Consider the following 14,083-nt stretch of genomic DNA (forward strand, 5'->3'; position numbering starts at 1 on the left):
CTGGCCGTTGACAGCTGGGATAGGCTCCAGCGCTCCTCGCCACCCTTGTGAGGATAAGCAGCAAAGAAAATGGATGGATGGACTTTCCTTTGCAGAGGTGTCTACTGGGGGTTTTATTACTGCTATATTTTTGGTATTAGTGCGGTATATGCATAATATACTTAATAATGTGTTTTTATAATAGCCAGAGATTTTGCCTGGGGAAAGTCTGCTTAACTTAATAATAAATAACAAAGAGCCACAGATGGGCTAATGAATCAGATTACTTGTGTTGTTATAACCCTTTAAGTAATGCAGATTTGAACACAAACGGTGGCGCAACACGTGTGGACAAGAAATTTAGATGTAAAAAAGATAATATAGCACCACACAAAGGCATTATTTTTTTATGCTCTGCAGCCGTTCATATCATGCTGGTATTATACTGCTCCTAGTGGCCAGGGCGCGCACACACACACAAGAGGGGTGGGCCGCACAATGAATTAATCATTATGTACAAACTGTTACATTCTTTACATTGCGTTTAATGAATTTATTAATTTTTTTTGATAATTTTAATTTTTGAATGACTTTAATTAATTCAGGCTTGATTAGACTACAGGACCACACCGGTTCCTTCAAGAATTGTTATCCCCTATTCCCACCTATGCAGACGACTTAAGGCGATGTTTAACACACGGTTTGTACTGAAGAATTGACGTCTTTGCACAGAAGTCCAGCGTGGACACGTCGCCCAAGATGTCGCTGGCCGACAGGATGAAGATCCTCAAGGACAAGGAGGAGCAGTGGAAGAGCAAAGGCAAAGGGGCGGCCAACGACTCCGTTCAGTTCACCGTGGCCGGACGCATGGCCAAGAAAGGTAACCACGCAAAAGTTGCGGATTAAAACGGCCGCCACTTGTTATCGAGACGGAAAACAAGATCAGCCATTAAAAAGCGAAAAGCCGAGTTTTTCTTTTGTCTTCCGTCTTTCGGCAGGCCTCGTTTCAGACGCAGGTCGGGAGTCCCGTCTTACCCCGATGAAGAAGTCCAACGCCACCCCTGTGAAGCCTCTCGAAGGTAGTCAGTGACTTCATTCCCAAATGCCGCAGTCTGGCAAAAAAAAAAATATTGAGGACATTTTGTTCCTCTGCTGCAAAGAAATTTCCAGCAGAACCGACGTCAACGTGGAGGGGGACAAAAGGCTTGACAAACTCGAGTCCTTCCTGGACAAACTTCACAGTAAAGGTATTTTTATTTTTGCATTTCGAACGCAAAACCATTCCAAGAGTGAAACTCGTGTCATGAGTTCTCTCCCAAGCAGGAGTGAGCAAGAGCAAGACGTCCACCATCGAAGTGACTGCGGAGGCCGAGAAGGAAGTGATGACTTTGGACGATGACGAGACCTTCGGCAACTTCTACAAATCCATCTCGCCCTCGGCCCTGCGGGACATGATCGTTACCGACGAGGACCTGAGCCAGATCCAGGCCAACGCACCCAAGTCGGTAAAATTCAAACGTGACGCAAATGAAACCGCAGATGGAAAAATGAATAGTGGCCGACAACGTCCGTCCTCAGGCTGGCCTCGTCCGTAGCCGAGCATAAGCGAGCGGTGCGGCCAAACAGGAGGAACCGGGGCTCCAGGAACCCCCTGAGAGCGCTGGCGGCGCGAAACGACATCCGGCAGGTGTACACCGAGCAGAGGCTCAACATCGCCAAAGTGGAGACCAAGAGGATCCAAGTGGAGCGCAGTAAGAGTTCGACGGACCGCTCAGGGGGAGGGAAAAATGGCTGGAAACGCTAACATACCTTTGTGATGCTAGCTAGTTTTAATATTTTAGCTACCTCATTCCAGGTCCGTGAGATCATTATGATATCTGTATTATTTAATACGGTTTACACAACTGCACTCATTGCACGCCACAATAATAGCAAGTAATATTCTCTAGCACTCAGAATTATTGCATATCGTTCCCATGAGGCTGCTGCAGTGCATCATGGGAGAAAGACACTCCCTCCGCTGTCTATATTATTAATATTAATTTCAGTCGCGTCCTGCAGCCGTGAGTGAGACGTCTGTTGGCAGGAATGAGACGTTGAATTTGTAATCGGGTCATTTCAAACCAGATGCATGTCTGGGGGAAAAAAAAAAAAAAAAACAAGCCGTTGCACTGGTGCATGTTTTTCTTTTTAAGTTGGGTTTCGAGCAAGCAGAAAGTACAGTGAAGGAAATAAGTATGTGACCACTCTGCTATACTGCAAGTTCTCCCACTCGGAAATCAAGGAGGGGTCGGACATTTTCACCACACGTGGCACCGAAAGTTCCCCTGCAACACCGGTCTTAAGTTCGCCAATGACCATTTGGATGATACGGAGGAGTTTTTGTGGTCAGGTGAGACCAAAATGGAACTTTTTGGTCATAATTCCACTAACGGTGTTTGGAGGAAAACAAATGATGAGTTCCAGCCCAAGAACACCGTCCCTGCTGTGAAACATGGGGGTGGTAGCATCATGCTTTCAACACGACAATGACCCGAAGCACACAGCCAGGAAAACCAAGGAGTGGCTTTGTAAGAAGCATATCAAGGTTCTGGTGTGGCCGAGCCAGTCTCCAGACCTAAACCCAATAGAAAATCTTTAGCGGGAGCGTAAACTCCATGTTTTTCAGCGACAGCCCAGAAACCTTGTCTGATCTAGAGAAGATCTGTGCGAAGGAGTGGGCCAAAACCCCAAACCTGGTGAACGAGTACAGGAAACGTTTGACCAAACAAAGGCTACTGTACCAAATATTTACACAGGTTTACTCAGGTGTTCAAATACTTATTTTCTTCACTGTAAATAGAGAATTAGAGAAACAACTGACTAATCTAAAGCCAAATTTAAAATTGAGTGTACAGCTAGTCCCAAAAAAGATTCAGAAGAAGTAAAATGAACTACCGTTGAGCGTATGTAACACTTTTAGCCATTCGTAGCTCGATCATCCCAGACTTAGCGCCGTGCTCGCCTTCCACCCAGTGGCCAAACACTCCAACCTGGCCGACGTGGCCCTGGCGGGCCTGGCCAGCAAGGAGAACTTCCGTAAAGTCAACCTGCGCAGCGTCAAGTCCACCGACGTGGTGACCAACAACAGCGCGCTGCCCTACCACAAGCTCATGCTCATCCGCATCAAAGGTCAGTCCTGGTCTACTTTGAAAATTCCCAATATTATAGAATTATTATGATCCGCAGGTCGGAGGCACGTGCAGGTGCGCCTCGTGGAGCCCACGTCCAAGTCCCTGAACAGCGGGGACTGCTTCCTTCTCATCACGCCCAAGCACTGCTTCATGTGGAGCGGCGAGTTCGCCAACGTCATTGAGAAAGCCAAGGTAACGCCACCAACTTGAAGCCCCCGACAAAGATTTGGCATTCACGTGAGTGGCTTGAAATGGCTAAATGGGCTCTTTGTCAGGCGTCAGAGATGGCGTCCTTCGTCCAGGCCAAGCGGGACCTCGGTTGCAAAGCCTGCCAGGTGACGGTGCTGGAGGAGGGGATCAACACTGACAGCAAATGGGCCAAGGAGTTCTGGACTCTCCTCGGAGGAAAAAGCCCATACCGAGGTTTGTACCTGATTTTTACAGACGCGGGGGACTCGAGTCACATGACTTGACCCCCGTCCGTGGAAGTCACTTCACTGAGTTTTTATGGATGCTGACTTTCCCTGGCACGCCGGTAGTGGCAGCAGTCCTTCCTTCTGCTTTTCCTTTTCTCCTTTTTTTTTTTTTTTGGAGAAACTTGCCCACGCGTACTTGAAACTGTACTGCCCCGTGACGGCAGGAAAGCTTTTCCCAACTACACTCGGGGGGAAAAAAAAAAAAAAAAAAAAAAAAACTTGCCGGGTGGAAAAGTTTCCCCAACGCGTAAGGAGGGGGGGGGGGAATATGCGAAAGAAATTGCAAAAGCCAAAGCAGTCAAATGTTGATGCCTGCACGTCCGTCCAAATGAAATATGGGAAAGTCAAATTTAGGACACGATGAATGTCATGACCAATGTTCAACTCTAAGCTGCGCAACTGCGCATTTGCGCACTTGTCGCACACTCTCAGCGCAGAGGAAAACAAAAAAAAATCCAGCGCAGTGAAGTACAGCCTGACGCTCCCTCTCACAAAGAGCTGCTGCTCGGCCACACCGGGCCACACACTCTTACTTCCTAGTTTACTTGACCCCCCCCCCCCACCACCACCACCACCACCACCACCATTTAAAGGGGTACACTCATAATTACAAACACCAGGGTATGTGAATAATAGAAGAAAAAGTGGTGAAACTAGACCAGATTAAAAAAAAAAAAGGTCTGGTATGAAACCAAAGTGGAAAGTGCAGGATGAGATGGTGGATAATGTTAAAATTCCACCTTTGCACAGCACTGATTGAGGATGAAAACACACACGATACGTTGCCCAAAAAGCTCATTATGTATTTTAAATATAGGACGCAACATAACATTAACCCTAAAACTGCTTGGGAGCATCATTCAGCTTTCGTTGCGAGAGATATTCTGCAAGCAGACGGGGATATCACTGTGGGATAAACAACAGAAAGCGACATTTCAAATTTATAGTTCATAGTTGGCTTGGTATGTATTTATGTTGTAATGCATTTTTTTTGTTGACATTTTCAGTGTAAGTTTTCCAAAAAAAAACACCAAATTGTTCTGAAAAATGTTCTGATGGGAAAGTAAAAGAGAGCCGTGTAATTTTAATGGATGATGGCACTGATTGACCAGAGTGCATACGTGTTGTTGCTCACAGTGGTCAAAAGGGGGCGTTCAAGGGCTTTTTTTTTAGCTTCCCGGTTAGCTCCTGACCTGGAGGTCTGTCTAGTGAACCCCCACCCACCCCCCCTCGGCCGCTGTGCACATATGCTCACCGTGGCCCCCCCCCTTCCGTTGTGCGCACGTTCGTGCGTTCGCAGGGGCGGGGGAGCCGGAGGAGGACGAGCTGTACGAGAGCGGCGTCTTGGACTCCAACGGGGTCTACAGACTCCAGGGAGAGAAACTGGTGCCCCACGAAGACGCGTGGGCCTCCATCCCGAGCGTCACCTTGCTGGATTCCAAAGAGGTACGTGAGGATAGCTCGTTTTCCTTTGCGTTTCGTTTACTTCACACTCTGGTTCTCCTCAGGTTTTGGTGTTCGACTTCGGCGGTGAGGTGTACGTGTGGACCGGCAAGGATGTGCCGTTGGGGGACAGGAAGGTCGCGGTCAAGCTGGGCAAGCAGCTTTACAGCGGCAGCTACGACTACAGCAACTGCCGGGTCAACCCTTTGGACGCCTCCTGCACGGATTGCGATGTGCCGCAGTGAGTGACGGGCACCGCAGTTTGAGAGGCACAGCCCGTAGAATATAATTTCTTGTCCACTTGCGGCGCCTAGTGGTGTTACTGCGTCATTGCAACGGGAACGTGGCTAATTGTCGGCTTTGCGTTCAGGCAAGGCGAAGGCCGCCCGAGTTGGACTCTGTTCGGCCGCCTGTCGGAACACAATGAGACGTCCCTGTTCAGAGAGAAGTTCCTGGACTGGGCTGAGAGGAGGAAGGAGGAGGCAGCTGTAACAGAGGAAGTCAAGGTGCACAAATAATAACTTATGAAATTGATGTAAAAATGATTCCGATTCCAACTGCTTTAGTCTTAATTGGGCTGAAAATGATTTTTATTCATAATTCTCCAATTCCTGATAATTATAGCTGCTTAATAAGTCTTTTTGTGAATAAATTGAGAAACAAATCTGCATTATTTCACGTATAAAGTTATTTTAAAAAGAAAAACAGCTTTATTGAGTTGTAATTACAGTGTAATAACACTTAACATTACCACTAAGTACACGCTCACGTGTGCTCAAATCGCTCAGAGCCCGGTCCACTGCGGCGTCCGCTCGTCGCCCGAGCTGGACCTGCAGCCGTGCGACGCAAACGCGCTGCTGGACAGCGAGGCGCCGCCGGTCAGGACGGTCCTGGAGGGCGTGGACGTCCAGCGGGGCCACGGCGTGGTGAGGACGGAGGACGGCAGGCAGGCGGAGCTGTCGACGGTGGCCGTGGACGCCTGGCATATTAAGGAGTACGGCGAGGAGGAGGTGCCCGAGGAGAGCCTCGGACAGTTCCACGAAAGAGACGCTTACGTCATCCGCTGGAAGTACTCCATCACCACCCTCGGTTAGACGCCATTTCTATTTTCGTGTATCTTTAAGACCTTTCAATATCTATGATCTTAATTATTTTCCATTATTCGGCATGTATATCGGAAGCTATACAGCAATTTGAGTAAATACTGAAAACCCACGAGGAACTGACATCGCCGTGAGACTTGTAACTTGCGCTAACAACCCAGGCTAAACTTGGCTCCTCCCAGCTACATAGAACTTGTCCCTCAGTCCAGATGCGTCACTTTCGCGAAGGCTTCTGCATTCGCTTGGTAATTCGCCGAGTCTTCAGTAGCATTTTATGGTGTTGGATGATTTAATTTGTCTCCGTAGTGGGGAAGCGACAGAAACCCGGAGAGCTGAGCGCCGGCGTTCCGGGCAGGGAGAGGAGCGCCTGCTTTTTCTGGCAGGGCCTCCACTCCAGCGCCAGCGAGAAGGGGACGTCGGCGCTCAAGACGGTGGAGCTGGGCAGCTTCAGGGGCTCCCAAGTAGGTGTCGAGTGCCGAGCGCACGCCGATGGGCTCCGCCTCGCCCGCAACCCCACTGAGGATAAGCGGTAAAGAAATTTGATGGGTGCGTTAAACGTGTTTGATTCCAGGTTCTGGTGAGCCAGGGGAAAGAGCCTCCCTGCTTCCTCCAGCTGTTCCAAGGCGGGATGATCATCCATAAGGGCAGTCGAGATGACGCTGTCAAAAATTCAGGTCGAACGCCCGATAAATAATATAAACCATGACGCAATTCAAATGTACCGCACGTTTTAAAGAAAAATAACATTTGAAAACAAATACAGTGGCGCCTCGGTTTTCGACCGCAATCCGTTCCAGAAGGCGGTTTCGAGAACCAAATTTGTTCAAAAACGAGTTTCCGGGTAATTTTTTTTTTTCGAGGGTTCGTTCGAATTGACGGTAACAAAACGCGTCGCGGGTGGGTCAGCAGGTCGGGTGGCGCGCGTTCTGTTATTTTAGGGGCGTTCGAGTACCGATTTCCGTTCGAAAACCGAGGTACCACTGTAATTCTAAATGATTAAATGATCAATTAAATGTAATCCCAATCCCAACGACATTCATTCAAGATTTTTCGGGGGGGGGGGGGTGTTAAAAACCCTCCCCTACGTTGCTTCCCTTAGGAGGTTGGAGGTTGTTCTGCGTTCGAGGCGAGGCAGAGGTGGAGGCCATGCTGGTGGAGGTGGAGTGCCAGGGCGCCAGCCTGCGCTCGCGAGCCGTCCTCGTGCTGCTCCACGCACGGGAAGGTCGGCTCTTCGTGTGGCACGGCTGCAAGGCGCACGCCGGCGCCAGGCAGGTGGCCAAAAGGGCCGTGGACCGACTGAGCCGAGGGTAGGCACGTTGTGCGGGTGGACCCGTTCCGAGACGGCGAACTGACAAATTTCCCGTCTCGTCAAGGTGTCCTTCCGAGTTGGGTCTGAGCAGCAGCGGCAGCAGCAGTAGCGGCGGTTCTGTGAGAGTTGAGGAGGTAGAGGAAGGAAGCGAGCCCGCAGAATTCAAGAAGGTTCTTGGCCTGCAGGACAGGAAGTCCTACGACTGCATGCTTCAAGGTTTCGTACTTTTTCCTGTTCCTCAGTGAGCCAAAGCGAATATTTTCAAACAAAAATGTCACAATGGGTACTGAACATTGACCCTTCAGGTACTGCCCTAGATACGTTGTAGATCTAGCTGCGATAGGTGAACATTCTTGAAAATAGTGAGACCATATATATTTTGTTTTTTTGATCATTTTACCACTCGCCCATGATGTTAACACATTCAAAACTTATTCAACGCAATTCTTTGTAGTTGATTATGGATGCCGCAGGATTGTTGTCTACGCTGCTTTCAGATCCCGGGAAGTACAATTACACCCCCCGGCTGTTCCGGCTTAGCGCCAGTTCGGGCGTGTTCGAAGGCGAGGAGCACCTCTATCCCGCCCGGGCGACGGAGGGAGTCACGGCCATGCCCTTCCTCCAGGAGAACCTCTACTTAGCGCAGCAGCCCGGTACCGCCAAACGCCCGTGTGAAGGATCCTCCACCCTCGCGTTCGCTAATGACGCCGGTTCCCCACGCTAGCCCTGTTCCTTCTGGACAACCGCATGGAGGTGTACCTGTGGCAGGGCTGGCAGCCCGGAGAGGAGCAGTGCACGGGTTCGGCCAAGATGCGCTGGGACAACGAGAGGAAGTGCGCCATGGAAACGGCGCTGCTGTACTGTAAAGGTCAACTGAGCTCACGCGTTACGCGCTAGATTTGGATTGGGGGGGCACGGTGGTTCAGCTGGTAAAGCGTTGGCCTCACAGTTCTGAGGTCCAGGGTTCGATCCCGGACCCGCCTGTGTGGAGCTTGCATGTTCTCCCCCGTGCCCGCGTGGGTTTCCTCCGGGTGTGCACTTCGGTTTCCTCCCACATCCCAAAAATTGGACACTCTAAATTGCCCGTAGGTGTGATTGTGAGTGCGGCTGTTTGTCTGGCAGCCGGTTCAGGGTGTACCCCCCGCCTCCCGCCCATGACCCGCGTGAGGATAAGCGGCGAAGAAAATGGATGGATGGATTTAGATTGGACCAAAAAGAGATTTTTACTTTTTACAGATGGTACAAGCATTTTTTTGTTTGTTTTTGATTCATATGTGGAACACCAGGTTCTATTTTTATGTGCATCTTCTTTTCCTTTCAGCTCGTCCCGTTAGGGGTCGCCTCAGCGCGTCATCTTTTTCCATCCAAGCCTATATTATAATATTGAAAAAGTAGAATACAGAAATATTTCAGGTTTCTGTAGCCCATCATGAATTCCGAATTTAAATTCAATAATTCATTGCGAAACTAAAATGTGCATTTCATTGAACAGCAAGGCCAATCTTAACCTAAATTGACATATTTCGGTTGCATTATATTTTGGTTTGGGGCTGTAGACGGTTTATTAATAATGACCGAGTTCCCACATGAAACATATTCAGTAACAGCAAGTTTACACTGTAAACAAACATAGAGCAGCTCAACCTCAAACTGTACGACGGCTCGGCGAGTAATATGTACATCAAACTCATGCATTTGAAAATATCTTGACATAATCTAATGTGCTTGCAGAAAAGAGCACTCGGCGCCCCCCTCAGGCTTATCTGGTCACGGCAGGCTGCGAGCCGCTCACCTTCACCAACATCTTCCCTTACTGGAAAAAGGATCCAAGCATTTCCTCCAAGGTGAGGAATATTCTCGGCATTTATTAAGCACATTTTTGACATGCACTACTATCTTTTATTTATTATTATTATTATTTCTCTCGTTTTTAGGTTGAGGGTTCTAAAAACAAAGTGACCTTAGTGAAGGAGGTGCTGTCCAAGCTCAGTAAGCTCCAATACCCCATCGAGGAGCTCACCAGGTCGCCCCTGCCCGACGGGGTGGACCCGCTCCGCCTGGAGGATTATCTGTCGGATCAGGACTTCAAGGTAAAAATTCCCGGATGCGGTTTTGGGGGAATCGTTTCAGCGGAACGAGCTGGTAAAGTTTGTCCCGTTGTCGATGTCCAGAAACTTCTGGAGATGAGTCGAGTGGAGTTCAACGCCCTGCCCAACTGGAAGCAGAAGAACCTGAAGAAGAGCAAGGGTCTTTTTTAAAAAAAATTAATATTGTATTCTGGAAAAACAACTGCTCATTTTGTAAAACAAATGTACAATTTTGTACAGTCATTTTTAACGTTAATTTTACCCAATTACGATGTGCAATTTTTAATGAACTTTTGTGTCATCACGCAATACTATGTAATTTAATATCCAATTGTATTGTTTTAATCCAATTATTGTTTTTTTCTGTCCGTTATTTTTGTCACCTGAGGCCTTGCAAATAGCAGCTATTGTTGCCCCACTCAAAAAAAGACTACACTTTTTTTTTTTTAAAGATTTTTTTTTAAATATTGTCTCATTTGTCGGTGAATAATTGAGAGCAACTGAACCGCTTGTTTGAGACCAAATGAGACTTTTTTTTTTTTTTTAATGCCTTGCCAACAGTGTTTGTGTGAAAAGTATTAAATGTATGTATGTGTGTGTTGTGTGTTTAATCTTTATACATCCTGAAAACTCTTTATATGTTTTACATGTATGTCGCATGACTTTTTAACAAAAGCCTTGTTCAACTATGATCCTTTTGTTTGTCGGGGGTTTTTTTGGCACATGAAAACAAACTTGAATAAAATGTTTGTTTACGAAAAAAGATGCTACAATATTTCACAATCATGATTTAGATTTGATATTGGGGGGATGCATGCGGTTTAAATCTAGATTAATATATGAAGGGTATTTAGCATTTTTTTACAACTTCATTTGCGTGTTTAGTAGTTTTTAATCTTCAATGAAGTATGTAAAATATGTAATATTTGCACAAATCTGAAGTTTTGCTTTTTTGTGGATTACTGCAATGCTCATCTTCTCCCACCAGGGGGTAATGTGTGATCTCATTTGCACTGAGTTTCAAGATCGTCACTTTTTACGCAGGACGAGTGAAAAGTGGTCACAAATATATTTTTATTTTGGTAAACTTTAGTGATTGATAGAACTTCCTAGGAAGTTATGGGAGGGTCATTGGGTGAGGTATATTTCAAAATAAAAAGTAGTTTTTCCAAATCTTAGACGCATAGAATATATTTTTAATCTATATTTATCCACGATTATAACTTCATTACATTGAATTATTCTTGCTTATTAAAATATAAATCAAAATATATTAAAAAAAAAAGCTTCGCTGCCCAACTTCCAGACATTCACGGTCCTGTTTTATTATTTTGTATTTTTACGTCCGATCAAGTTTCAGTTTCTGGGTTGCCATGGCCACGCAATCTGCCCGAGGCCTTCAAAATCAGGTGGAGTCACGTTGGCATTTTTGTCGTCCTCTGATTGGTGGATCTGAATCTGCGCGAGTGTTTTCTGTGATCAATGTCTGACATATTTCGAAATTCCTTTTCCAGGCGCGCTTTTCGAAGGAGAACTCGACTTTGTGTGGCGAGGTGGAACAAAAATAGCTGCCGTCTGGCCTGTTTCAACTAATAATTGTTATTTTATTTTATATTTGAGGAGGGGCATACTTTCAGAGTAGCATGTACGAGCACGACAGCTAGCTTACACAAATGCTATTGTTAGCATCTCCGGTGAGTACGATGTATTTTATTTAAAGATTTGAGGTGTCACGTTATTAGAAAAAAAATATTGATTATGACCTTCTCTTTTGGTGGGTGTACACTACAACCTCGGTAAAGGTTTGGAGTCGTTTGAAGGTGACGTAAGATAAAGGTAAGTGTTTTTCTTGCTTTATAGTACAGCATTCATCCTGAAATATGTGAAATATTGTATATTCTTTGAGGATACACAGGGTAACATTGCGGTTTTATATAATTTTGTTACATTAATTCTTCATTTTATTATTAAGAGGCAGATTCGGTCACTGAAGGGCCAGATCGAAGACTCAGCACCTGCCACTGCAGTTTTTGTCAAAATTCATTTGATAATTTGCGCAAATTCAACTGATCGTAAACCACCACAACAACAAAAATCTTTTCTAGCATCTATTTAAATTATTTTTTGGGGGGGGGGTTCGACAGGGTTGTTTGGTTGCACATTTCTTTGCTAAATTTTTGTTTTTATTTTTTTCAGTTTCACTATTTCGCTCCATTTTCCATCCATCCACACATTTTCTTTGCCGCTTATCCTCACAAGGGTCACGGGGAGTGCCGGAGCCCATCGCAGCCGTCAATGGGCAGGCTGCGGGGTATGCGGTGATCAGCACGCGCACTCACATGTGACATCGGCTCGGCTTCCTGCTGATGAGAGAGGAACGGTAGATGACAGATTGATTGAAACCTGTAACTGCACCTCCCATCCATCTTTCCGGCTTGTTTATCATCTTTCCCTCCTCGTTGACTTCAACACACACACAGATGGACGCTGTGTTATGATAGAAACACCTACATGGTGTCCTTGCGGACACAAACAAAGTGAGTCAGTAGTTTAGCCATCCTGGAGAAAGGCCTGCTCATTTCGTCAGTGGCGTTGAACCTCCCGCCCACCGGGGCCACGTTAACCCCGCGCTCGCTCACTCTGGACAGGTGCGAGCGTGTTGTCGATTGGCTTCACGTCAACTTTAATTCTCATTATGATCTGCGTTATTGCCTCGGTGGGCCAAAATCATCTGTTTTGATCCTGTTGTGGTGCGCGAGCATCTGCGCAAACTCCAAATTCTGTTTGGAGTTGTTTAGTGCTGACGGAAATCTTGGCAGCCGCACGGAAATCATTAGTTTTTCCTTGCTTTTATGTTTTCATTTGCACCACTAATTTTAAACACGCGGCGGCCATCAATTATTTGTTGCTTACCACCAATCGCCTTCACTTCTCATCAGTAGCGTCAACGCTAACTTCAGACTGAAATAAGTACGAGTACACGGGTAGTTTGAATAACTTAGCAGAATGAAAATAAAACTTCTCTGCACGCAAAAGTTTCCCTCTTTTCGTGACTTAAAGGAAAATTCCGGTGGTTTGGAGTAACAATGTACCCGTATTTTCTGCACTATAAGGTGCACCAAATAGCCTTTCATTTTCTCCAAAACTTACAGTGCGCCTTATAATTAGGTGCGCCTTATATATAGATCAATATGGAGCCCTTAGCGTAGCGCATCTAATGGATTCATAATGTAACCCCACCCTCTACTGTAGCGTCTATTTTATGCGCCTTATATATGAAAATAAAGATTTAAAATAGGCCAGTCATTGAAGGTGCGCCTTATAGTGCGAAAATTACGGTACTCAATCTTGATAATGTGATGTTGAATCCTCTCCCATTTAATAGTGTTTGGAGAAGATTTTTATCGCTCCGCCATCCGAATAGTCAACATTATTTACAGCCACAGGTTCAAATCTGTCCGAAAAGTATTCCTCTGTCTTCCCGATCAACCGATACTGCTATTTCTTCATCAGATGAGGATAAATCCGAGAAATCAGCCCCGGGCAAAAATGGTGTCCCATGTAATCGAGCGTTTGGAACCCCACGTAACACGTAGGTCATGTGACTGCCGAAAATGGCGGCGCTCCTGAAAAGTCGTAATTGTCGATTAAAAAAGCTTCTCAAAACGCTATTAAATGAGAGAGGATTTAACATCACGTTGCCAAAATAAAGTACATATTACATGACCTACCGGATACATTGTTAGTCCAAACCACCGGAATTTTCCTTTAAATAGTGCTTGTGCTGGGGAGAAAAAACTAGCTAGCATTGGCTAAAGCTTTTATGCTATCAAATGTGTGTGTTTGCTTATTTTTTGTTTTTAAGATTAGGAATGTGACCAAACCTGCACAATAGACTGATTCGATGATGATGAGGAATCAAAGAAACGTTTTCCTTTAGAAAACCTTGATTTTTGTCAGGCGTCTCTTCTGGGAGGAAAAATTAATGGCTTGATCAAACAAAAAGCTCTTGTTTGCAGAAGAGACGTGAAGTGCTTGTGGTGACGCATTTGCACGCGACCTTCGTCGCCGAGAGCGATCAATAGAAAAAGGAAGACATGTTTTTAATACCGCACTCGTCGGCTTTTGTCGTGTTTTTTTTTTTGTTTAAATTGAATTTTGGCTTTCTGAAAAATGTGAATGTGATGAAAGATTTTAGATGAAATCTTATAGTCTTTGAATTCCATTTCTATTAATTGCAGAAAGAAAAATCGTATTGGAAAGAAAGGGTTATATTATTTGGAAATCTGTTTCAAAGTTTGTTTTTTTTCTTTACAAAAGTGTCGAAAGTTTGATTTAAAATATGGATAAGTTAAACGGTGGGACGGTGGATCAGCTGGAAAGCTTTGCCCTCACAGTTCTGAGGACCCGGGTTCAATCCCGACCCTCCCTCTGTGGAGTTTGCATGTTCTCCCCGTGCCTGCGTGGGTTTTCTCCAGGCACTCCGGTTTTCTCCCACATCCCAAAAACATGC

At 45.9% G+C, this 14,083-nt stretch overlaps 1 protein-coding gene and 1 long non-coding RNA gene across 9 annotated transcripts in view; both read left to right on the top strand.

Annotated features, from left to right (window-relative positions):
• svild (supervillin d) overlaps positions 1-10,280 on the top strand; it is a 43,382-nt gene extending 33,102 nt beyond the window's left edge. For all 4 annotated transcript variants that reach the window (XM_061809845.1, XM_061809847.1, XM_061809848.1 and 1 more), the window contains 21 exons: positions 712-859; positions 978-1,058; positions 1,140-1,226; positions 1,303-1,480; positions 1,558-1,730; positions 2,995-3,150; positions 3,208-3,344; positions 3,428-3,575; positions 4,929-5,074; positions 5,137-5,312; positions 5,442-5,577; positions 5,860-6,160; positions 6,481-6,635; positions 6,746-6,848; positions 7,274-7,481; positions 7,548-7,699; positions 7,981-8,136; positions 8,208-8,351; positions 9,215-9,327; positions 9,418-9,573; positions 9,655-10,280. In XM_061809845.1, coding sequence (XP_061665829.1) covers positions 712-859; positions 978-1,058; positions 1,140-1,226; positions 1,303-1,480; positions 1,558-1,730; positions 2,995-3,150; positions 3,208-3,344; positions 3,428-3,575; positions 4,929-5,074; positions 5,137-5,312; positions 5,442-5,577; positions 5,860-6,160; positions 6,481-6,635; positions 6,746-6,848; positions 7,274-7,481; positions 7,548-7,699; positions 7,981-8,136; positions 8,208-8,351; positions 9,215-9,327; positions 9,418-9,573; positions 9,655-9,741 — 3,141 coding nt within the window. In that variant the 3' untranslated portion in view covers positions 9,742-10,280. The remainder of the gene's footprint in view (positions 1-711; positions 860-977; positions 1,059-1,139; positions 1,227-1,302; positions 1,481-1,557; positions 1,731-2,994; positions 3,151-3,207; positions 3,345-3,427; positions 3,576-4,928; positions 5,075-5,136; positions 5,313-5,441; positions 5,578-5,859; positions 6,161-6,480; positions 6,636-6,745; positions 6,849-7,273; positions 7,482-7,547; positions 7,700-7,980; positions 8,137-8,207; positions 8,352-9,214; positions 9,328-9,417; positions 9,574-9,654) is intronic.
• A 716-nt stretch (positions 10,281-10,996) lies between these two features.
• The window catches only part of LOC133495389 (uncharacterized), a 28,913-nt gene continuing 25,826 nt past the window's right edge, over positions 10,997-14,083 (top strand). For all 5 annotated transcript variants that reach the window (XR_009793556.1, XR_009793555.1, XR_009793553.1 and 2 more), the window contains exons 1-2: positions 10,997-11,264; positions 11,373-11,406. This is a non-coding gene — a long non-coding RNA (uncharacterized LOC133495389). The remainder of the gene's footprint in view (positions 11,265-11,372; positions 11,407-14,083) is intronic.

The sequence above is a fragment of the Syngnathoides biaculeatus genome, chromosome 22 (genome assembly GCF_019802595.1).
Source record: "Syngnathoides biaculeatus isolate LvHL_M chromosome 22, ASM1980259v1, whole genome shotgun sequence".
NCBI lineage: Eukaryota > Metazoa > Chordata > Actinopteri > Syngnathiformes > Syngnathidae > Syngnathoides > Syngnathoides biaculeatus.